The sequence below is a fragment of the Conger conger genome, chromosome 7 (genome assembly GCF_963514075.1).
Source record: "Conger conger chromosome 7, fConCon1.1, whole genome shotgun sequence".
NCBI lineage: Eukaryota > Metazoa > Chordata > Actinopteri > Anguilliformes > Congridae > Conger > Conger conger.
In genome coordinates this window covers 60,497,209-60,521,986 of record NC_083766.1, presented here as the reverse complement: position 1 = coordinate 60,521,986, position 24,778 = coordinate 60,497,209, and the positions used below count along the sequence as shown (strand labels likewise).

Sequence of the window (24,778 nt, the reverse complement as noted above, 5' to 3'; positions counted from 1 at the left end):
ATGAGGGGAATGTATATTTTTTTACTTTGTAGATACATAATATGATGTTTTTTGGGACCTTGTTCTAAGCTGGCTCTAGGATTTCGGTGGCCCAAACATAGCGGAAACGATTGTGTACAACATTACATTACATTACATTACATTACATTACATTATTGGCATTTGGCAGACGCTCTTATCCAGAGCGACGTACAACAAAGTGCATACCCATACAAGGGGTGGTTTGTGTGAGGTGAGGGGGGGGAGATTCGGTTTGCCAACACCAATCAGGGCCCAGGGAACCAGTAAAAGAGCCATAGCATCGAAAAAGCTACTCATATTCTGAGAGTACTGCGCAATTGAAATGTCATTCAAAAAGATTATACACAGTGGCGTGAAAAAGTATTTGCCCCTTTTTGCTCCTAATTTCCTTTACTATTACATATCTGTCACACTGAATGGCTCCAGATCTTTTGACAAAATATAATATTAAACAAAGGGAACATTTAAAAAAAAAAAAGATTATTTTATTTATCTAATGAGGAAAAAATGGAAATAAATCAAAAGTAATTGCCCCCTTAAAATGAATAACCAGTTGAACAACCTTTATCGGCAACCAAGCCCTTTCGATAATGTGATATCAGTCGTTCCCATCACTGTGGATGAAATTTTACCCCACTTATTTTCGCAGAGCTGCTTTAATTCAAACACATTGGCAGGTTTTCAAGAATGATCTGCTCATTTGAGGTTGTAGCGTAGTGGATAAGATAAACAACTGGCACATGCAAGGTCGGTGGTTCTAATCCCGGTGTAGCCACAATAAGATCCACACAGCCGTTGGGCCCTTGAGCAAGGCCCTTAACCCTGCATTGCTCCAGGGGAGGATTGTCTCCTGCTTAGTCTAATCAACTGTACGTCGCTCTGGATAAGAGCCATTAATGAAATGTAATGTAATGTTGTACTACAGCATCCCTGCTGGGTTTAAGGAAAGACTTTGACTCAGCCACTCCTGAGTCAACTCTAAGGCTCTGGGCCTCCACCCAATCACAGTGAAAGCCAGTCTGTTGAAGTAGAGAACACTTGAAACAGTGGTTGGCCAGCCAAAATGTCTCAAAGGGCACCTCAGAAAAGATTCCAGAACAACATCCAAAGACCCTTTGGCCCCTCTATTACTTTATCTTGTGTAAAGGAAGAAGAGAAGGGGACCAAGTACTGAGCCCTGGGGAACTCCTATGCCGATACTGCACTGTCACAGGCTACCTCGACGGAGCGTCCATCGAAGCAGGACTCAATCCAGTCTAGGGCCGAGGATCCCTGTTGCTGCCAAGGAGGATAGGAGGATGGAGCGGGTAACAGTATTAAAGGCCGCAGAGGGATCTCAATGATTCATGACAGAGGATGTGAAAGACTGACCGAATTATAGGAAGCATTTGGTTGCAATTATTGATACTAAACATGATGCAACCACTTACTAAGTTTGAGGGGCCAATTTCTTTTTCACAGGGGTGATTTGGGTGTTTTATAACTTGTTTTATATAAAAAAAGGCATTTTCTGTTTACTCAAGTTCTCTTTGCCTCATATGACATTTTGTCTAAAGATCTGAAACCATTCAATGTAATGAGTATGCAAAAAAAAAAACAGGAAATCAGAAAAATACATTTAGAACCTGAACACTGTGCCCCATGGATGATTGTGTCCATAAATTCACACATAGAGTGTTTATGCCCAACGCTGGCTCTGACCTCATTTGACTGTTTTAACTCAAGTCTTTCTGAAAGCTCAAGCTAAAATACAGAAATGCCACCATGTAGTGCCGTGACTGCACTGGAAATAACTAGCAGAACAATGTTTTTTTCTGTCCGGGGTCGTGGAATTTTCCAGTGAAACGGTCGTGAACGAGCACAATCCAAAGAGCAGTAGCAGTCACCTTTGAAAGTGAAAGTACAGGAAAATCATCAAACATTAGGGGCATTCCCATGGGCGTCTGAACCCAGAAAGCGGGTAGCAAGGGCCCATCTGCTCCTTCTCTTTGTTTGAAGGCCCACCAAATTTGCCGACTGTGATTCTAGCTCAAATGTGGCTATAAAAAAACGAAACAAAAAAACCCCCAAAACATGTGATCTCAAAGGAGATGGAGATCTCCTCCTGGGTTTCCAAAGACAGGATAGGAGAGTCTAAATTAGCCATACTTGCATGAGTGTGTGAGCAAACGGTGCGCGTGTCCTGTGACGGACACAAGCCCGGCAGTGCGCATTTCACCCTCTCCTCCAGTGCATGCTGGGATATGCTGCTGCCGCCCTGTGGCTCTGGCCAGTGGGCTCGAATGGATGGAGAATAAATTCATTTCTTCGAGGTGGACTCACTTTGCTTGAAATGATATAAATAACTGGACAATATAAATGGAAATGCTTTGCAGGAAATTAGTGCCTTCTTTGTCACGTTGGGTCATAAAATCACCGAGGGTATTTCCATGGCATCTTCACTGCAGTTGAGTTCATTATCGTTCTGTAATGGATCATGGCGGAAATGTTTTGCTTGTCACTATACTTAATGTTACTTGTTTATTTCCCACAGGTCGTTTCATGGCATGTTTTTAGAAATTAATTATTATGAAATAGCAAGCAATTTCAGTATAGTAGACCTTGCGTTGCTAGTCACTCGCCCTACTGTACCTTTTTATTTAGTTGGACAACCTAAATACACGCGGTGGACAGCATAATGCATCGGAATGCACCGAAGTGAGGACTGCCGCAATTTTTAAAAATAAATACTTTGGCGCCCAACGTAATGCTGTGTATATCCACATCTCACCCCTATTTTAGAATGACCAATTGTCCCCTCAATCGCGTTCATGGCGCGGCCCCACTGAACAGGACACACTGGTGTCAGAAGGACTATCGAAATTCAGCCGTCTAATTTGATCAAATTACGTCATTACCATGAGGTCGGGCTGCCATCTAGCGGTTGGAATTACAATGGCATCCCGGAATTTAAATAATTCCCAATAATTTAACCCCCGACCTCAGCGCAACTCAACTCCAGGTCCTGCGGGCCTCAGTGTCTGCAGGTCTCAGTGTCTCAGTGTCTCAGGTATTTGCTCCTACCTTGGGCTACACCACCCGATTTCACTAATTATTTGACCCGATTGGTTCAGATAATAAGGTAATTAGCGAAATCAGGTGGTGTACCGCACGGTTGAAGCAAATGCCGACAAAAACAGATACTGCGGCCAACAAGGACGTAAAGTTCAGTAGCGCTGGTCCGCATTGTGCACCTGGTGAGATATGGTTCAGGGGTTATCATTACTAAATTGAATTATAAAGACAAATTGTGGGATAACTGCCACTGTTCACTCAGCCTATGGGACTGGATACAAGGCTCAGTGTAAAGACTGGGTGAAACAGTGGGTGGCAGTATTAATCAATAATTTGTCAAGACAAGGCAGAAAACTGCTCTTGCAGTGCTCTCAACGGGTCGCGATTTTCAACTAGGTTGAGCTGCTGTCCTCAGAATTGATGTCAAAGCAGGTAAAAAAAAAAACCCTGTAGCAATCACGTTGAAATTTTTAACCCATAGAGAGCACTGCAACAGCCGTTTTCTGCCCCATGTTGACTTACTCCTGAAGGCCTGTTTCCATATGTCAGGACAACCACCTTCCTTCAGTGCCCTGGCACAATACAACTGCAATCATGAGAAGCTTTTCAGGGAGGTTTTTTTCAGGGATCCATAAGATGTATTAAAGGTGGAGCTTTTGCATACATGAATTCTAATTTGAAAGTTTTATTTAGAATTATTTGGAAGGTATTTGTTATTTGTTTTGCTGTTGAAGCAATTATTTTATCAGAAAGGGGTCTTTGGAAGATTGGAGACGGCCCTGCTTTCACCCAAAGCCGGGAATACATTCAGGACCGTGGACAGCAGAAGCCGGACCAACAGGCATCGTATCTCGGGGTTCAGGGGAACCAGCTCCAGCTGTTATGGTCAGACAAGATCAGAATCACGCTTTCCGGGATTCGCAGCAGCGATGGATGTTATTAGAAGGATGATTATGTTGAAAATACCTAAAGTAAAATGTAGTGACAGATAATGGATGTTACTTGGTTGTTTTGTATCGACTGGTACTGGGGGCTTTCGTTAAGATGAATCAAATAATAAATCTCAGGAAGCTGACTGAAAACCCTATTTTTAACAACTCAAGTGTCTTCAGACATAAACACAGCACCCATACATGTGAGCAATTTTATATTAGATGTCTATGATGAAAACGGCTATTTAATTGCACCACTAGAGACGCGGCTTGCAGATGCGGCTAATTATCCTGCAGCTTTTGTGCAATAGACAAAGTTAACTAGTTGATCACATAGGCTAGGTGAACCCCAAGAGTTGTATTATCATCCTGCCTGTCGTCCCGTACTAGCTATAAAAGTATGACTTGTGCGGATCATTCTTCAGAGTTCAGCCTGGACTGTACATGCTGCCCTGACGTTGCGTTTCATCCCTTCCAACAAGTATGTAAAGAGTTTGAAATGTAATATGCTCAACATTTGGACTAATATTTTACCTATTATATTGCAATAAGTTACACTGGAGATCTGTGTAACTAATAAGATAAATTTGTGACATTCTTCAGCCAGTAGCCTATTGGCTAATGCATTCCGAAACGTTTTTTTCTTTCGAATATTTTCCAGGCTTACAAATTTGAGATTTCCAAAATATATATATAACGCAAACAAAATAATATTCTTAACAACTCAAGTGTCACTCTGAAATCAAAAAATTCTGTTAAGTTGAACATCCCGCTAAATTTAGTTTTGAAAATGTGATACTTTTTTTTCAATTTTGTTAACGGTGTTCATTAAGTGGAACGTGACGTGAACTGTCTGTTTTTTTGTATTTGTTTTGTAGGCTACTTCAGATAGGAAACAGACGTAAAGCCAGCTGTCAATGGAGACAACAACGCAAGACTTGAGTAACTTCACCCGCCCAGTCGGATTCTACATCAGAGGTTTCTACGCGCTAAAAAATGGAGAATATTATTTTATTTTTCTGGCGGTTGTTTACGTCCTGACACTTGTGTCAAATGCAATCTTGATGTTACTCATATGGTTCGGAGAAACCCTCCACACACCCAAGTACATGGCCGTGTTCAGCCTGGCTGTGGTTGACGTCAGTCTCAGCTCCGCTCTCATTCCCCAAGCCATCCATACGTTCCTCTTTAATTCACGATTTGTGTATTACAACCCTTGCTTAGCACAAATGTTCTTCGTCGATTACTTTGCATCAATGGAAGCATTTGCTCTCTGTGTTTTAGCCTACGACAGACTCATCGCTATTTGTTTCCCATTGCGAAGCAGCGTTTTAAATACCAACTGTAAAATGATGGTGGTTATTATTGTGTCTTGGTCAATCCCACTTGTCATAGATGTGGTGATGGTTGCCTTGATTCCCCCACTGGCGTATTGTAAATCGACTATTGTCAACAGCTTTTTCTGCGATCACGGACCGGTCTTTAAGATCGCTTGCGGTGACTATTCTAAAAATTGGTTTATGGCCAGTTTTGTCACTGTAGCCTTGTACTATACTCCTTCTGTGGTCATAGCTGTCTCGTACATTTTTATTATTGGCGCCATTTTGAGGATTAAATCGTCAGAGGGAAGGTGGAAAGCGTTTAAAACCTGTACTTCGCATTTAATTTTGGTAGCTATATTTTTCGTTCCTCTTTACGTTACCTATATCGTGGCATGGGTTAATGTGAACATTGATACTGACACCAGAATTATTAACACTTCATTGGCTACCTCAATTCCTCCACTTCTAAACCCAATTATCTACTCTCTAAAAACCGAAGAGATATTGGAGCAAATTAAAAAGTACCTGAGAAATCTGAAAACCTCTCCAAGCAGCTAATATATTATGTGATCTCTTGATTTAACAATCGCATAGGCATGCTGGATGTTGGGTAGAAGTGGCTGTATGGTAATTTGCTGTTTTCATATATATTGAAGGGAGCAGTGCAATGGTTTTCAAACTCAGTCCTGAGGTACAGTATGCTGCTTTTAATTCCACCCACAATTTCAACCTAGAATTTTAATAAACTGTTTTCTTCTTTATTAAACAAGTTTTTTTTGGAACAGAGCCTTTAAGCAAGGGGTTGGCAGAAGCAAAAACCAGTACACGCAGGGGACCCCATGACCGAGATTGAGAACCACTGGAAGAGTGCAATAGTTGCATGTATCGTTTGAATTTCCCCCAAGTCTCACATCATTTAATGAATGTTTATACTCATAAATATAAGCCTAACATCTCTGGTTAGACATAAAAAGACCGTAGAAACAAAATAGAATTTTATATAATTGTTCTGATAGATTACATTCTGCTTTATCGTTAGATTACACTGTTGATAGGAACATCCTAGAACAAATATAATGGAAGTGGAAATAGGTCCAGGAGACTTCTTAAATATGAATAAACGGTCCACGTTAGGCTACTGATAGATCCAGCAGTCAAGATCAACATAACAGAAACAGAAACACGCGAATTGCAGACTATGTTGCTACTTTCTTGGCAGACAAAGTTCTCAGTCTTTCATTCACACTTAGCCTCAAATACGCACGGCTGTAATTGTCTTTTAGCAGTGGAGAACCGCAGAAAATGTCATTTAAACCATTCGTCAACGATTCTTTTTCAAATCTTGAGTTATAGTGACCAGAATTTTCTTGTCATCATTTTGGAAAAGAATATCTTGGAGTGCACAGGACTATGAACAAATATATGAAAATGGTGTGCAATGGTTGTTGAGAGACGTAAATTTGAGATGATATATCCTAAGCTATTTCAAAAAGTTAACTATATCTTTGCTGCTGTATGCATTGCCTTTTTATTGTTGAAGGAGGGTAGTTTGTGTGTGTACATTTGTATTTGTGCACGCAAGCATGCATTTACATGTATTGTGTAAAAGTCTCAGGCACATGTAAAAGTAAATCGATAACGCTTTATTTTTCAGGCCGTTAATTACCACGTGTTTACTGCGATAAAGGTACCAGGTACTAATTGGGTAACTATTTTGATTTTTTTGGCGACTTACCCTTGAAATCAAAGTTGTTAAACAAATAGCTGTGTATTTACCCAGTACATACTAGGTAATTAGCGGGCTGTAAAATAAAGTTACCCAAGATCAGAATTTCCACACATTTCTACATTTCTCAGGCGCAATATATCACAATGGAATAAAAATCATACAAAATGAAACAACGAAGTCTCAGGAGCATATTTTGAATCAATTACATCTGTGTATCTTATTTCAGTACAGAGCTATGGACAGTTAAGTAGAGGATGTGTACCTGACCCATCAGTGGGTAAGTTGTCCCACTATGTTTGATCAGTTGTCACATTGGATTTTTCAAAAAAATAAGGACAGAACTATTGTGAATATGTATTTTCATTTAAAATTCAAAACCAAATATAACTTCATCAAAGGGCCAGCATGGCGGATCTGGAACGCGATTGCCGGTACCCCCGTTATCAACAATCCCCATGAACAATGACTACAGAATGCAAGCCCACCCTCCCAATCATCTCCAAAATGAACAACAGCAGTTGTATACTCACTGAGCATTTTATTAGGTATCTATTAGACCTATTCTTTTCTGCTGCTGTAGCCTATCCAATTGGATGTGTTGTGTGTTGTGTGTTCTGCATACCACTGTAGTAATGTGTGGTCATTTACATTACTGACACCTTCCTGTCAGCTTTGACAAGCCTGGCCATTCTCTTTGGACCTCTCTCATTAAGAAGGCCTTTCTGCCTGCAGAACTGTTGCTCACTGTATTTTTTTCTGCACCACTCTCTGCAAACTCTAGAGACTAGTGTGCGTGAGAATCCCAGGAGATCAGCAGTGTCTGAGATACTCAAACCACGCTGTCTGGCACCAACTATCATTCCATGGTCAAAATCACTTTGATCACAATTTTTCCACATTCTGATGGTTGATGTGTACATTAACTGAAGCTCCTGACCCGTATCTGCATGATTTCATGCATTGCACTGCTGCCACATGATTGGCTGATTAGATAATTGCATGAATAAGTAGGTGTACTGGTGTTCCTAATAAAGTGCTCATATATACATATATGTTTTAAAAAGTTGAAGCTTATTTGCACACCGAGGACCGGGGTTCAATTCCCGGTTCCGCCAAAAGCCAAGTTTGGCCGGTTCATGGCATAATTGGCTCGCTGCTCCAGAGGGAGGGACCTGGCAGGGTTAGTGAATCGTCGCATACAACAGCACCCCGGACGCCTCGGAATCACGGTCACGAGCATGAGACGAGACGGCTTGAAGAAGGCGTGTTGCCGAGGGACGGGGTGTGGGCGGTGTATCCTCCAGCTAACACTAATTTGATGAGATGGGGTAAAATTTGAAAAAGTTGAAGCTTATATAAACATACTAAATTTTTGAAATTCTCAAGTCTTCTGTCAGACCTCTCCAGAAAACAAATACATGTTATTTGGCTGACGCTTTTGTCCAAAGCAACTCACAGTTGATTAGACTAAGCAGGGGACAATCCCCCCTGGAGCAATGTGGGGTTAAGGGCTTTGCTCAAGGGCCCAACAGCTGTGCGGACCTTATCTTGGCTACACTAGGGCTTGAACCACCGACCCTGTGGGTCTCAGGCATGCACTTAAACCAGAACAGAAACATAGCATTGAAGTGTGTGTGTGTGTGTGTGTCTGTCTGTCTGTCTGTCTGTCTGTCTATCTGTGTGCATGTTTATTACTCTCCCTCTCTCACACACATGGCAGGCACTGCAGCCATTAACAGACGTCCGTGTTATCGCCAGGGAGCCGGAGTAGGTGCTTCATCGTGAATCTTGAAAAATGACCAAAGAAGACCAAGCAATTATTATTATTTTTTTGTGAACAATGTTTTATTGCCAAACATAAAATACAGTACAAAAAATAAAGGAACTTCATGACTGGGAATACAATACAACGTAGATCTATTCATACGTAGGGGAGACCGGGGCATGTTGTCACACTTTTTACACTCTTTTATATATCTTGGGATCAATACATCATATTGTTAAAAAGTCTCAGGCATATATTTTGTATTCATTTCATTTTCATATCTTGTTTCAGGACAGACTTATAGGCATTTAAATAGTGAGCGTGAACACGTGACATGTTGCCCCATGAGCGGGTAAGTTGTCCCAAACTGCCATGTTTGCTAATGTTAGCAATATCTTAAAATTAGCTTAAAGCAGGACATTAGCTAAAGTGTAACAAGATACACTATTCTCTCCTCTAACAAGTGCAAATGTATAATTGTTAAGATTTTTAACTAGAAGAAGATTATTACAAAACATCAAGTTGATATTTTTTACTTTTTAATGTGAAAAATGGGAAATATGTGCTCGCCTCACTTTACAGTGTGCTCAGGTTTTCCCAGACAGGATATGACATCAGACCATATAGAGGCACAAAACTAGTATTCCACTTTTAAGTAGCGCCCTCTGGTTGTGAAAATATTAACAGTGTGACAACTTACCCATGTGACAACAAGCCCCGGTCTCCCCTACATACATAATATACATAGGCAAAAAGTGATCGAAATCGTAGCCTGTAGACACACACAAAACATAAATACACTGTTACACTAGCAGCTCTCGAATGGATCCGATAATTGTGGTCCATGACTTAACTGTCTTCACAGAAGCACCATTTAATCTTGCAGAGGATCTTTCAGAAGTAGCAATAGTTTGGAGATATGACGACCACGTGTTTATATAAGAAATATCTGGAGAAAACCATGCCCGAAGAATAGTCTTCTTAGCCGCAGTGAATGCTGCCAACAATAGTCTACGGTTACTGGCAGTAAAGGGCATAATTGAATCATAATTTAAAAGACAGCGAGGGTGACATGGGAACTGGATTCCCGATGATTTGGGACATATTTTTTTTACCAGAATTGAGAGATTACTGGGCATTCCCAGAACATGTATTAGGTGGTACCGATGATACCTTGCTTACAAATCATACACTCGCCATCCTTTGACAGTTTCAGCCGGTACGGCTTGAGCGGAGTGGTCTAAGCTCTGTGACCAAACAATTATTTCTGATTTAGAACCTGTTCGTGTAACGTGGAAGGATCGGTGTGCATTGTGTACACTGTGTACACATCCAGCACGCTATGTGAAGAGGCATAACCAATCATTTACTTTGTTATATTTAACAATATGCTTAAATATTAAACATGTATCAGATGTAGAATTATGCATGTTATTAGTAGGCCTAAGACAGCTTTTTATTATGAATGTTGGAGACGGCCTACGCCTCTCCGGTTCATGTTTGTCCATTGCGTGCGTGCAAGTATTGAACTCTTTCTGACGAAACATACACCTTTTTTCTTCTTGGAAATACCCGCTCATACCTGGGCTGCGTTTCCCGAAGCCTTCTTAACGCGACGTCGTTCGTAAGTTGTACGTTAAGCTCTGCCTTAACGTTTCAGCGTGTTTCCCGAAACGTTCTTAGCTAAGTATACCTTCTGTACGTTGTACTTTCGTAAGGCTGGTCTGGACCACTCTTAGCGGTCTTTCAGCGATGTTGTCACTCCGCTAGTGGCCACCACTGTTACAACCGCAAGCCTCTGAAATCAGCTGTTGCTCTTAGTTACATCTCAATCCGTTAAGCAATATGTACACTAATAATTCTACATATATATCGAATAAAATTGTACATTACGAAGGATGCATGTTGCACTTTATTGAACATGTTGCCTAATTGCATGGGGCGACATGGCTCAGGCAGCAAGAGCAGTCGTCTGGCAGTCGAAGGGCTGCCGGTTCCATCCCCCGCCCGGGCTGTGTCGAAGTGTCCCTGAGCAAGACACCCAACCACCAAATGCTCCTGACGAGCAGGTCGGGGCCATGCATGGCAGCCAATCGCCGTCGGTGTGTGAGTGTGTGTATGAATGGGTGAATGGAGAAGCATCAATTGTACAGCGCTTTGGAGAAAGGCGCTATATAAATGCCTGCCATTTACCATTTAAATGATATTCATAAACTTACGATTTCCCACTCTCTCTGTGGACTGGAGCGATGTTTAACCATAGTTCTTTCTTTGTTTTGTTAGACACCGAAGTCCTAAAACTGGAAAGTAATGTTTCTTTATTCAGCGCCACATCTAACAATATCTCCAGTTCATTTGCTGTGAGGCTGTCGGGGGACTTATTTCTTTGTTTTTCCGCCATATAGTATGTGTTGGTACGTTTTGCTTGTAGGTGCGCTTTGATTGAAAACGTCAGCTAATCAGAGAAACTAGTGAATTGCACCAGTCATGTGAGGGTGCCTCTGCAAAGTCATTTGAAGCACCATAGCAAAGATATTAAAATAATGTAAATAAAACAGGACATGCCAAAGAAGGCGTATTGCTAGATGGGGTGGCCACAAACCGTATCACTTACCGTATATATTATTTGGCGAAGATTATATATAGCCTGCGGTTGGATAATTTCGTTTGTAAGTTTTTAATTCTATTAATACGTTCCCACCAGTCGTGATAAATGCAGTATTTTTAAGTATTCCTGAAGTTTTTTATTAATAAATAACACTACTTTCTCTCATAACGCAGTCAAACAGTCGATGCATGGAGTGCATACTCGATCTTAGAGCGAGTCGATGGGCCTAGCAAGGTCGCACGTAGAAGCTATCCCTTAAGTAACCGCCTAAGTGATAGTTCGGAGAACACACGTAGAAAAGTAAACAACTTATAGAAACCTTTCGAGTCTTCCTAAAACGTTGTTATCGGCCCTGGTCATTATAATGAGAGAATTGATTTTGTCGAAGACCTTTGCGCAGAACACCATCAAATGTAGCACACATGGTAAATAGAGCAAGTCAGTAAGTATGACATAGAAACGGTCAATGTGAGAGCCTACATTACAATTCAGAGTACAACGAGAGGGCTGGAAGATTAACACAGGTGATAGACAAGTGGCAATAGATTTGAAAAGGGAATCTCACATACGTCTTAATTAAGTAAGGGGTAATTAATTATGCCAAAAGAGACGCGGACCCCGAGAGTTGTATTATCATCCTGCCTGTCCTCCCGCACTGGCTATAAAAGTATGACGAGTGCGGATCATTCTTCAGAGTTCAGCCTGGACTGTACATGCTGCCCTGACGTTGCGTTTCCTCCCTCCAGCAAGTAAGTATAGAATATTCCTGAAAGGAATATGTTCGACATTTACAGATTGCAATAAGTTCCGTGATATCCTTATTTGCTAGCACGTTCTGGAGATGATTTTTGTCCGATTCTTTTCAGCGACATATGACATGTAAGCCTTACTAACGCAAACAAAGTAATATTCTGTCTGTTTTTATTATTATTATTATTTTTATTTTTTTTGTACTTCAGATTGAAAACAGAAGTAAAGCCGGATGTCAATGGAGACAACAACGCAAGACTTGAGTAACATCACCCGCCCGGCCGGATTCTACATCAGAGGTTTCTACGCGCTAAAGAATGGAGAATATTATTTTATATTTCTAGCGGTTATTTACGTCCTGACCCTTGTGTCAAATGCAATCTTGATGTTAGTCATATGCTTCGCAGAAACCCTCCACACGCCCAAGTACATGGCCGTGTTCAGCCTGGCTGTGGTGGACATTAGTCTCAGCTCCGCTCTCATTCCCAAAGCTATCCATATGTATGTCTTTGATTCAAAATTTGTGTATTACAACCCTTGCATAGCACAAATATTCTTCGTACACTACTTTGCATCGATGGAATCATTTTCTCTCTGTGTTTTAGCCTACGACAGAATCATCGCTATATGTTTCCCATTGCGAAGCAGCGTTTTAAATACCAACTGTAAAATGATGCTGATTATTATTGTGGCTTGGACAATTCCGTTCATCATAGATGTGGCGATGGCTGCCTTGATTCTCCCACTGAAGTATTGTAAATCGACTATTGTCAACAGCTTCTTTTGTGACCACGGACCGGTCTTTAAGATTGCTTGCGGTGATTATTCTAAAAACTGGTTAATGGCCAGTATTTATATTATAGTCTTGTACTTTGCTCCTTCTGGCTTCATAGCTGTCTCATACATGTTTATTATTAACGCCATTTTGAAGATTAAATCGTCAGAGGGAAGGTGGAAAGCGTTTAAAACTTGTTCTTCGCATTTAATGTTGGTTGCTATATTTTTCGTTCCTTTTTACATTACCTACATCGTGGCATGGGTTAATGTGAACATTGATACGGACACCAGAATTATTAACACGTCCCTGGCTACCTGTATTCCTCCACTTATAAACCCAATTATCTACTCTCTAAAAACCGAAGAGATATTGGAGCAAATTAAAAAGTACCTGAGAAATCTGAAAATAAAAACTTTCCCCAGCAGTTGATAAATGATGTGAGTCCATGATTTAATAATCATATAGGCCCGGAGGGCCGCAGTGAATGCTGCTATTTGTGGTTTCCTTTCAATCAGTAGCCAATTAAAGCCTTGAGAACAAGGTGCGTGGACTCTTTACCCAATGAAAGACTTAATTAAATTAATCTCGCTGAAAGACCAAAAACCAGCAGACACTGCGTCTCTTCAGGACTGGAGTTTGACACCCGTGATATAGGCCTACTGGATATATAGGATACAACTGACTGGATGATGATTTGCTGTTTTATACAGTGAGATCCATAACTATTTGATCAGTCGCAAAATGTATGCTATTTTGCCTCTGCATTCCAGCACACTGGGCCCGTAAAATAAAGGGATTACGTAAAAAAATGATGTCATTCCTCCACGGACCGTCCCATATTGATGTATACACCCTCAAATAAAAGGTACCAGTCTGCGCTTTAATCTCATATTAACTGTTCCATTTCAAATCCAATGTGCTGGAGTACAGAACCAAAGGAGAAGAAATAGCAAACTGTCCAAATAGGTATGGCCCACACTGTATATTTGAAGAAACAGTGCAGTGGTTTTCAAACTCAGTCTGAGGCACGACCCGTATGCCGAGTTTCATTCCAACCATAACTACAATCGCAGACTTTGAATAAACTTATTGCTTATTCTTATTCTTTTCTCATTCTTTTATTTGATAAATCAATTTTTGAGGGATTAGCGGGGGGATTAAACACGTGTTCAAAAACTTGAATTAAGCAAGAGGTAGGCTTTAGCAAAAAAACAGCATAGGGGACCCCAGGACCGAGATTGAGATCCACTGGAAAAGTACCTACATTGATACATGTGTCGTTGGAAAAGTTTCCTCAAAGCACGCAGTTTTATTGACTTTTTGTCCTAAATGTGAGTCTCAAATGTGTTCGACATAAAAATAAAAATAAATGAAAAAAATAAACTGTTCAGTGATTCCATTTATTCCAAAATATCAAATTTGTTCAGGTTTCAGGAAATAAAACACTTTTCCATATATATTATCTTTCAAATGATATTCATAAATATTGTATGTGCTATCCAAAACATGTACTAAGTGTACGAAGCATTTACATAAATATTGAGCTTAATGTACGAACAAATAGTGCTTCCAAAAAACTAAAACAAAAAACTAAAAGAAAGATGTGTGTTTGTATAGTAATCCAATCACCAACAGACACACAAAACTTACCTAATGTTACATACTGACTTATGTGTTTAATAGAAAGTAATACAATTCCAGGAGGCACGGATGGTGCAGTTGGTAGCACTGCCGCCTCACAGCAAGGCGATCCTGGATTCAAATCCCCGTCGGCCGGGGCCTCTCTGTGCGGTGCATGTTCTCCCCGTGTCTGCGTTGGTTTCCTCCGGGTACTCCGGTTTCCTCCCACAGTCCAAAGACATGCAGGTTAGGCTTATTGGAGAGTCTAAATTGACCGTGGCTATGAGCGTGTGAGTGAATGGTGTGTGTGCCCTGCGATGGACTGGCGACCTGTCCAGGGTGTATTCCTGCCTTTCACCCAATGTATGCTGGGATAAGCGGATAATGATTGAATGAATGAGTAATACAATTCCCTCCAAAAGTATTGCAACAGCAAGGCCAATTCATTTCTTTTTGCTATACACTGAAGACAATTGTGTTTGAGGTCAGAAGATGTACTTGTGATGAAATATCCAAATTTCATATTTCCTTTCCTGGTATTTTTATCAAGATTGGTTAAACAACTTAGAACATATCACCTTTTGTACCGGACCACCTCATGTTTAGGTGAGCAAAAGTATTGGAACATGTGACAGACAGGTGTTTCTTGTTACCCGGATGTGTCCTGTTGGATTGATTGTTTAAATAAATCGTTCTGGATGTCTGCTCTTGGTTTTAGCCTTGGGTTTTTACTTTGAAGACCGCACTGGTCTTAGAAAAGATAAACCAACATGAAGACCAGAGAGCTGTCTTTGGGAGAAAAGATAAGGCATTTTGAAACATAGAAAAGTGAGAAAATGAAGTTATTGCAAGCAAGGGATATACTACCAAATATGAGGTGCTATTTACTTTCATTTACTTACTTACTTAGATACTCTCTGTTCCAATACTTTTGTTTACCAAAAGATTGGGCGGTCTGACAGCAAAATTGCTATGTTACGAGTAGTTTAATACGTCTAGTTGTAAATACCAGAAAATAAAAGCTGAAATTCTGAACTATTGTCTTGTGTCCATCTTTTCATCTCAACCCCAAATGTTTTCAGTGTATTGCAAAAACAGGAGGGACTGTACTCCTGTCCTGTGTGATTCTGCACCAAAACCAAGCGTTGGTCATGCACACTGCGCAAATGCCTGTTCATTGAACCCGACTAACGATATGGACAGGATCATTTCTGATCCGGATTACACTTCAGACACATGTGAGATATTTTATATAACGCCTCAATTAAGAAATGGCTAATTAATTGCACCACAAGAGATGTGGCTTGCAGATGTGACATATTATGCTGCAGCTTTTATGTAATAGATAAAGGTAACTAGTTGATACAGGTTGGTGAACCCCAAGAGTTGTATTATCATCCTGCCTGCCGTCCCGCACTAGCTATAAAAGTATGGCTACTGCGGATCATTCTTCAGAGTTCAGCTTGGACTGTGCATCGTGCACTTGGATTGCATTTCGCCCCTCCAACAAGTAAGTATAGAGTATTCTTGAAAGGAATATGGTCGACATTGACGCTTACAGACATATTACATGTAGGCCTTACTAACGCAAACAAAACAATATTGTTAATAGCCTATGTGTCACTCAAAGGAAATGCGAAAGTGCTCTGAACTTGAACATTTTTTTTCAATATATTTTTTTGTACTTCAGATTGAAAACAGAAGTAAAGCCGGATGTCAATGGAGACAACAACGCAAGACTTGAGTAACATCACCCGCCCAGTCGGATTCTATATCAGAGGTTTCTACGCGCTAAAAAAAGGAGAATATTATTTCATATTTCTAGCGGTTATTTACGTCCTGACACTTGTGTCAAATGCAATCTTGATGTTAATCATATGCTTCGCACAAACCCTCCACACGCCCAAGTACATGGCCGTGTTCAGCCTGGCTGTGGTGGATATTAGTCTCAGCTCCGCTCTCATTCCCCGAGCTGTCCATATGTATGTCTTTGATTCAAAATTCGTGTATTACAACCCTTGCATAGCACAAATATTCTTCGTTCATTACTTTGCATCGATGGAATCATTTTCTCTCTGTGTTTTAGCCTACGACAGGATCATCGCTATATGTTTCCCATTAAGAAGCAGTGTTTTAAATACCCACTGTAAAATGATGCTGATTATTACTGTGGCTTGGACAATACCGTTTATCATAAATGTGGTGATGGCTGCCTTGATTCTCCCATTGAACTACTGTAAATCGACTATTGTCAACAGCTTCTTCTGTGATCACGGACCGGTCTTTAAGATTGCTTGCGGCGATTATTCTAAAAACTGGTTTATGGCCAGTTTTACCACTGTAGCCTTGTACTTTGTTCCTTCTGGCTTCATAGCTGTGTCATACATTTTTATTATTAACGCCATTTTGAAGATTAAATCGTCAGAGGGAAGACTAAAAGCGTTTAAAACGTGTTCCTCGCATTTAATGTTGGTTGCTATATTTTTCGTTCCTTTTTGTGTCACGTATATCGTGGCATGGGTTAATGTGAACATTGATACCGACACCAGAATTATCAACACGTCCCTAGCTACCTGTATTCCTCCACTTGTAAACCCAATTATATACTCTCTAAAAACCGAAGAGATATTGGAGCAAATTAAAAAGTACCTGAGAAATCTGAAAATAAAAACTTTTCCCAACAGTTAATAAACAATAAAATAATAAAAAATCAACAAGAAAAATAATATGCAAAACATATATTTTTTAATCTGTAATGTAGATGTACTATACATTAATTGGTGTGCAATGCTTGTGGAGATACATATTCAAGTTGACATGTTATCTAAGTTATGTTTTGCTATGTAGTGTGGTTGTATTGCATTTGTATTGTTGCAGAAGATTAGTTTGTGCATGTTTGTATGTGTTTGCAAACAAGCATGTATGTAGGCCTATGTGTAAGGAAGAGGGAGGGGGAGAGGGTTGATAAGGGAACTATACAATTTCAGCTTTGCTAATAAAATTAGACAAATAAATGTAATTCACCGCTTGCACTTCTTGGCTGTCAAGAATGGTGGCCCCGTCACTATTGATATATTATTACAGAATAAAGTGTTCTATGGTATGCCAAATGCTGCATTAAATGCATTATTATTATTATTATTATTATTATGATTATTATTATTATTATTATTTATTTTTTGTTCATAATGCAGCTTCCTCGCATTTAAACAAAATATCCCATTTTGTTCACATTTAAGAAATTTCCCCTGAATGTATTACCATATTGTAAGCTAAGTGTTTCATTATTTAGTGCTTTTGGACTTTTAATTAAATGTTTAAGCATTAAGTTAAATTTAAAGAAATATTTAAGTGCATAGAACATTTAGCTAAATATTCAACAAGATGTATAAATCACTTAGCTAAATATACAAACATGTACTAAGTGCATGAAGCATTTAGCAAAATTTTATGAACAAATCATAAGCCAATCACCAACACACACACAAAGCTTTCCTAATGTTCCACACTGTCCTATGTTTTAATAGCACGTAAGATATTGCAAAGGTGGCTAGCTGAGTGTTTAACCACCTGATGGAGTATGTGATTTGTGTTTGGGTTTCAGGTTGAAATCGCTATCTTGCTACAGATTGGCTAGTTTGCAATATGCATATGTGCATATGCAGTCAATGTGGCTGCCCCCTTAAAATACCACTATGAGTCATTTTTAACATTTGCTGGAAGTGGGTGTTCTTGCCAGATGCCAAATTAATGCAACTGTTCACTCAGCCTGTGGGACTGGGTGTAATGTACTGTTCAGGAGACCCAAAAGCAGACCAGGGGATATTTAGAAATCGTTGTTTATTCAGTCCAGTATCAAAAGCCATTTAAATAAGAGAACAAACAATGCCAAAATCGAGATGCAAAAGAATAGTGAGTAAACAGTCCAAAGTCAAAAATCCAGATGATCAGTAATGCAAAGGTACAAAAGGGCAAAGCAAGAGAGTGGTCGAAAAAACAGACTGTAGATCAAAAACCAAAAATCAACAAGGCAGACAAAACAGAATGGATAAGTCAAACTTGTAATCAACATTCTGACAAGGAATACAACTGAGACCAGGGTTTAAATGCACAAAGGTGTCGTGAGCCACGGACCCCTTGCCGAGCTCAGACCTCACATTCCCCTGAGCAGTACCTCAACATGAGGTGTCTCGGGGACAAACTCTCTTTTTCTTTAAGTACTCCGAACGTTCTGGAGCCCTGGTAAGTTCTACTGAACTTCCAGCCCAGTCTCGAAGTGAAGGGTGTGATGCAAATCTGGTATACGATGTCCTGTATTCACTGTATTCCTCGAAAAGAACCTTTATCACATATGATTGTAATAAGATATACTTTATTATAATCAATCAAAAGAATAGAGTTATACAGCTTACAGGATATATATCATCTTTCAGGTTGCTGATCACATGCAAGTTACATATACCCCTTTAGCTCTTTCTAATTTACCTTTCCACCATGATGTTAAAATTCAAGGTACACCCCTCAAATACCCATCCTCTTTGGCCTTAGCCTTATCCTATAGCTCCCCCTTCTGGACGTTTAAAAGAAACTATTCCTAGAATATTATGTTTATCTAAACTCTAAAAACTTCTCTACATTTTTTTACCTTACATAGTACCTTAATGAAAAATAAAAGACATAAAAATAAAAGGAAACTTATAATGTATTACTTCTATGTATTACTTTTCCTACTTCTACAAGTAATATAGATTATAATTACCACTCAAGCTTGATTATAGTTGTTCTGCATTGCTCTTTCGACATCAGTTCTGTTGCCACAACTCTTGGGCTAAGTCTGCACTGCGTACATCACTCTGTTCTCCATATCCAGATTCTGGAGTGGCGCGCAGAGGGAGCGCGCCACTCCAGCTTGACTACAGCTGTCTTGCGTTGCTCTCTCCTCAATAGCCCATAGATATCTTCTGAAGCAAAATTCTAAGATGCTTTTTTTTCTTTCTTCAACCTTCTTTTTTCCTGCTTTTTTAACTTCTAAAAGCTCACTCCTTATATATCCTTAGCTCGTATAAAAGTGTACCTTTTTTGATAAGAAATGTCCCCAATATACCGAATGGGAAGACATTTATCTCTTATGCAACTTTTTTAATGAACATATTCATCACTATTGTTTGTCTCACTGTCATTTTCTCATACCTCAAAGGAAATTTCCCCAATACTTTATCTCATGTGCCCCTCCGGTTGGGAGTTTCCACCATCTCAGTATACGAGTGGAAAAACACTAGCTCTTATGTAATTTTTTAATGAACCTATTCATCACTGGTATTTGTCTCCCTGTCATAATCTCTCCTTGGACTCTCTCCAAACTTTGACTTCATACAAGCCAGAAGTTAGTGCCCTTCACCATCTCAACACACTCTTCAGGTGCCCCTCTCCGCGGTGCTTTAAGGGATCTACAAAGGACATCCAGCCAATAGCTGAGTGTAAATCATCCCCCAACTCCTCTACAGTCAGTCCTTTGAATCTATCCAATAAATGATCAGATTATAATCAGGAAGGCCCTTAAAGCCTCTTAATATTCTTTCGGTATTGACATCCCTTCCGTTTTCCTTATCTTTTTGCTTTAGCCAGGTCATTGTGCTCCTCCCCTGTAGGGTTGGGGTATTCCCCGACTGCTTGCTCAGCATGTTGAATCTCCTCCAAGGTTATGCTGGAACACATTCTATGCATGGCCTCAGTCAGACTTCAGACTCCTTCGCTGACAAGTAGGGCTGCTCATTATCTCTGAACCGCATATTTTTCCTCTTACGGGCGTTCTTGCTACCACCTCAATGGCGTGTGCGAGGGGTTAACAATGCATTCCTTCCTAACCCATCCCCCGTCAATCTCTCATCAGGGGGGCCTAGGGCCGGGTCCTCGACAAAGGGACAAAACAAAGTGTGTGAGGCAAGGGAGTGGAAATTATCTCACAAATAAACATCAGGGGAGAAACATGAACGGGTAATCATACAATAATGAGGGGGAACCAAAAACGAGGACTGGAATCACAAACACACCTTTGTAATACAAACGGCTCCGGAGTAGGGAGTACACAATTGCACAGAATTAAGGGACATAGTGATAGGGGAGAACAGGTGCGAACACTTCACTGAATCAAGGCAAGCAAGTAGAGATAGAACAGAGAGGTGGAGTAATAGAGAAGTATCAAAAAAGAGGTAGAGTTAATTTGTTTAGTTAATGTGATTAAATTACTATTACCTAAAACTAGTGACTGTTAGTAAGTTAGTTAGACAGACGATTAGTGTGTTAATATTATTTAGAACTGTATAAAATCTATGTTAGTAGTTATTAGTAGATTAGTGCCATACACAAATATAACTGGAGGAAAGCAGGAAGTAAGAGAAAAACGAGACTTGGAAGGAATCGTGGGAAACCGGAAAATTCCGAAACTACCCGACAGGGGAGTGACTCGGGCTCAGAATACATTACGACACAGGGGAAAACGAATACAATGAACTATGAAAGAACAAACAGAGGACCAGATGTGAATTTTGAAAAATAATAAATATACAATTACATTACACAAATACATTACACTGTTGACCTAAGGCTCAGTGTTAAGACGGGGCGGAACAGTGGGTGACAGTGTTAGTCAAGAACCTGTCAACACAAGGCAGATGTGCTGTCAATGGGTTAAAAAAACTGAATTAGGATGTACTGCTGGCCACACTTACAGCATTGACGTCAAAACAGATCTTTTTCAATTGACAGCAGCAATCAGGTTGACATTTTTAACCTGGTGGGCAGGTTGGAATCTGGATTATTTTATTTAGATTCATTTAGAATGCAGCATTTTATTTGAACAGAGATGCATCTCAGGCGCCCGGGAGACCGCCCTGCTTTTACACAAAGCCTGGGCCACATTCAGGACCATGGTCAGAAGTCTGAACTACAGACATTGCAGTTTTTATTACATTTACATTACGTTACATTACATTCATTTATCAGGGGCCTTTATGCAAAATACAATAAGAAGTATACCAACGGTCATTTCAACAACGACAAAACAGGTCGGATAAGGTGTAATTCGCATAAATAATCAGTTCTCAGCAGCCCCGAACATCAAGCAGATGATACATGGTAAAAAGACACGGTCAATATGCCCAGGTATTACATGTCAAAAAATATATAGTTAAGTTAATCGACTGCACCTCCGAGATAAATACGAATGCAAATGTGTTAGCCCTAGATTAATATGCAAGGTAGAACAATAGGACAATTTAGACAGGTGATGCACAAGTGACAATAGTTTTGGGTACTCCCGCAGGGGATACAACTAGTTGACATACAGTGTGAAGAGATAAGGCTGAAAATGGGCAGTGACTGAAAAGGGAAACACACACACACACACACACACACACACACACACACTCACGCACTCACGCACACACACACACACGCACACGCACACACACACACAAACACACACACACACACACACACACACACAAACCTCTGTCTATATGGTTCTGCACCCCAACCAAGCGTGGGTCATGCACATGCGGAAATGCCAGTAGATTGAACCCGACAAAGGATATGGACAGGATAATTTCTGAGCCGAATTAGACTTCAGATAAACACCGCATTCGGAGAGATGAGCCATTTTATGTAACATCTATATTAAGAAAATGCCTATTTAATTGCACCACAAGAGACGCGGCTTGCAAATACGGCTAATTATCCTGCAGCTTTTGTGCAATAGACAAAGTTAACTAGTTGATCACATAGGCTAGGTGAACCCCAAGAGTTGTATTATCATCCTGCCTGTCCTCCCGCACTGGCTATAAAAGTATGACTTGTGCGGATCATTCTTCAGAGTTCAGCCTGGACTGTACATGCTGCCCTGACGTTGCGTTTCATCCCTTCTAACAAGTATGTATAGTTTTCTTGAAAGGAATATGTTCGACCCTTAAAGGTGATATCCTTAAGCAAGTTACCTATTGGCTAACACGATCAGCTAATAGACTATTTTTGTGCCATTAGTACTTCAAACAAAATGCAAACAAAATAATATTCTTAATAGCCTATGTGTCACTCAAAGGAAATATTTTTTTTTTGTACTTCAGATTGAAAACAGAAGTAAAGCCGGATGTCAATGGAGACAACAACGCAAGACTTGAGTAACATCACCCGCCCGGCCGGATTCTACATCAGAGGTTTCTACGCGCTAAAAAATGGAGAATATTATTTTATTTTTCTGGCGGTTGTTTATGTCCTGACACTTGTGTCAAATGCAATCTTGATGTTAGTCATATGCTTCGCAGAAACCCTCCACACGCCCAAGTACATGGCCGTGTTCAGCCTGGCTGTGGTGGACATTAGTCTCAGCTCCGCTCTCATTCCCCAAGCTGTCCATATGTATGTCTTTGATTCAAAATTCGTGTATTACAACCCTTGCTTAGCACAAATGTTCTTCGTCGATTACTTTGCATCAATGGAATCATTTTCTCTCTGTGTTTTAGCCTACGACAGACTAATCGCCATATGTTTCCCATTACGAAGCAATGTTTTAAATACAAACAGTAAAATGATGCTGGTTATTATTGTGGCTTGGTCAATCCCACTTATCATTGATGTGGTGATGGTTGCCTTGATTCCCCAACTGGCGTATTGTAAATCGACTATTGTCAACAGTTACTTTTGTGATCACGGACCGGTCTTTCTGATCGCTTGCGGTGATTACTCTAAGAACTGGTTTATGGCCAGTTTTACCACTGTAGCCTTGTACTTTGCTCCTTTTGGCTTCATCGGTGTCTCATACATTTTCATAATTTACGCCATTTTGAAGATACAGTCGTCGCAGGGTAGGTGGAAAGCGTTTAAAACGTGTTCGTCGCATTTGATATTGGTTGCTATATATTTCATTCCTTTTTATGTTACTTATATCGTGGCTTGGGCCAATGCGAACATTGACACGGACACCAGAATTATTAACACTTCCTTGGCTACCTCAATTCCTCCACTTCTAAACCCAATCATCTACTCTCTAAAAACCGAAGAGATATTGGAGCAAATTAAAAAGTACCTGAGAAATCTGAAAAAAACGTCTCCCGGTAATTAAATGATGCGAGCTCTTGGTTTAAGAATCATATACGCCTACTGGATGTAATCTACAAATACGGTAATTTACTGTTTTTATATAGTTGAAGGAACAGTGCAGTGGTTTTCAAACTCAATCCTGGCAAGCCCAGTGTTTACTCAACAGTTATATTAGACACTTTTTCTGTTTTAGGGATTAGGCTATGCTTTCTCTAAAGCCACGCTATGCCAGAAAAGCGGTACATACCATGAGGAATAAAAGTCCCATATTCACCTTGTGTGATATTGTAAACGATTAGAAAAAAGACGGGAATATATTTAACTGATAAAAAAGAGAACTAACCACCTGGAAGGTAATACATAATTAATAAACAAAGCAAATGGTGATGAGCCACACCTGCATTGGGTTAATGGGGTTAACTGCAAATTATGAAACTTAAACAAGTGTTCATCAACTTTAATTATATAGCAAAAGTTTGGCTGTAGCACAAAGAAGAAGCACACAGGACCGCAGGACCGAGATTGAGAGCCACTGGAAGAGCAGCAGAATAGTGCAAAAGTTACATGTATCCTTGGAAAGGTTTTCTCAATAAGACATATCATTTAATGGAGTTTTAGTCATGAATATAAGCCTCAAAAGTTGTTTTCGCTGGTTAATCGATTGAAAAGTTATTCCTCTGATATATTTAATTCTACTTTGTCGGTAATTACATAGTTTTTGTGAGTTTAGTTTTATGAACATCCTGTAAGAAATGTAAGGGTCAATAAAATAGGTGAATCAGCCTTTTCTACCAAGAATCCAGGAGGCTGGAATGAAAATGATCCAGTAAAATTATCGGCTACATGCCCTGCAGTAAGATTAACACAACATGAAAATAAACACGCGAATTGCTGATGGCGTTGTTCTCAGTCTTTCAGTCAACTTACTGTAAATAGGCTCAAATGCACCTTTGTGATCGTCTGTGAATAGAGCAGAACCCCAGCAAATATGACCAAACCACGACAACGAATTATTATGAAGACAACTTCGTCAATTTCAAAACCTTCTACAGTTGTGTTCAAATAAATAGCAATGCGTTAAAAAGTGAATAAAGTGCTAATAATTT

The 24,778-nt window shown here is 39.9% G+C and overlaps 3 protein-coding genes across 3 annotated transcripts; all 3 read left to right on the top strand.

Moving 5' to 3' along the window:
* Positions 1–4,924: 4,924 nt before the first annotated feature.
* Positions 4,925–8,829, top strand: LOC133133514 (olfactory receptor 1361-like). The gene is made up of 2 exons (XM_061249615.1): positions 4,925–5,725; positions 8,779–8,829. Exons 1-2 carry the CDS (start codon positions 4,925–4,927, stop codon positions 8,827–8,829), a joined length of 852 nt encoding a protein of 283 aa, XP_061105599.1.
* Positions 8,830–12,566: 3,737 nt separating this feature from the next.
* Positions 12,567–13,750, top strand: LOC133133512 (olfactory receptor 8G17-like). Its single transcript, XM_061249614.1, has 3 exons — positions 12,567–12,682; positions 13,031–13,220; positions 13,730–13,750. The coding sequence occupies exons 1-3, from the start codon at positions 12,567–12,569 to the stop codon at positions 13,748–13,750; spliced, it is 327 nt and encodes a 108-aa protein (XP_061105598.1).
* A 2,542-nt stretch (positions 13,751–16,292) lies between these two features.
* On the top strand, positions 16,293–18,216 carry LOC133133511 (olfactory receptor 2A2-like). Its single transcript, XM_061249613.1, has 2 exons — positions 16,293–17,099; positions 18,184–18,216. The coding sequence occupies exons 1-2, from the start codon at positions 16,293–16,295 to the stop codon at positions 18,214–18,216; spliced, it is 840 nt and encodes a 279-aa protein (XP_061105597.1).
* Positions 18,217–24,778: the final 6,562 nt, after the last annotated feature.

What these genes read in the sequence shown, in the direction of transcription:
- LOC133133512 (XM_061249614.1), top strand. Translation starts at nt 12,567, where the DNA reads ATGTTAGTCATATGCTTCGCAGAAACCCTCCACACGCCCAAGTACATG. An exon ending in ATTCCCAAAGCTATCCATAT is followed by an intron (nt 12,683 to 13,030) that starts GTATGTCTTTGA and finishes GTTAATGGCCAG; the next exon opens with TATTTATATTATAGTCTTGT. An exon ending in TTACCTACATCGTGGCATGG is followed by an intron (nt 13,221 to 13,729) that starts GTTAATGTGAAC and finishes TCTGCATTCCAG; the next exon opens with CACACTGGGCCCGTAAAATA.
- LOC133133511 (XM_061249613.1), top strand. Translation starts at nt 16,293, where the DNA reads ATGTCAATGGAGACAACAACGCAAGACTTGAGTAACATCACCCGCCCA. An exon ending in TCACGTATATCGTGGCATGG is followed by an intron (nt 17,100 to 18,183) that starts GTTAATGTGAAC and finishes TTTGGGTTTCAG; the next exon opens with GTTGAAATCGCTATCTTGCT.
- LOC133133514 (XM_061249615.1), top strand. Translation starts at nt 4,925, where the DNA reads ATGGAGACAACAACGCAAGACTTGAGTAACTTCACCCGCCCAGTCGGA. An exon ending in TTACCTATATCGTGGCATGG is followed by an intron (nt 5,726 to 8,778) that starts GTTAATGTGAAC and finishes CACACATGGCAG; the next exon opens with GCACTGCAGCCATTAACAGA.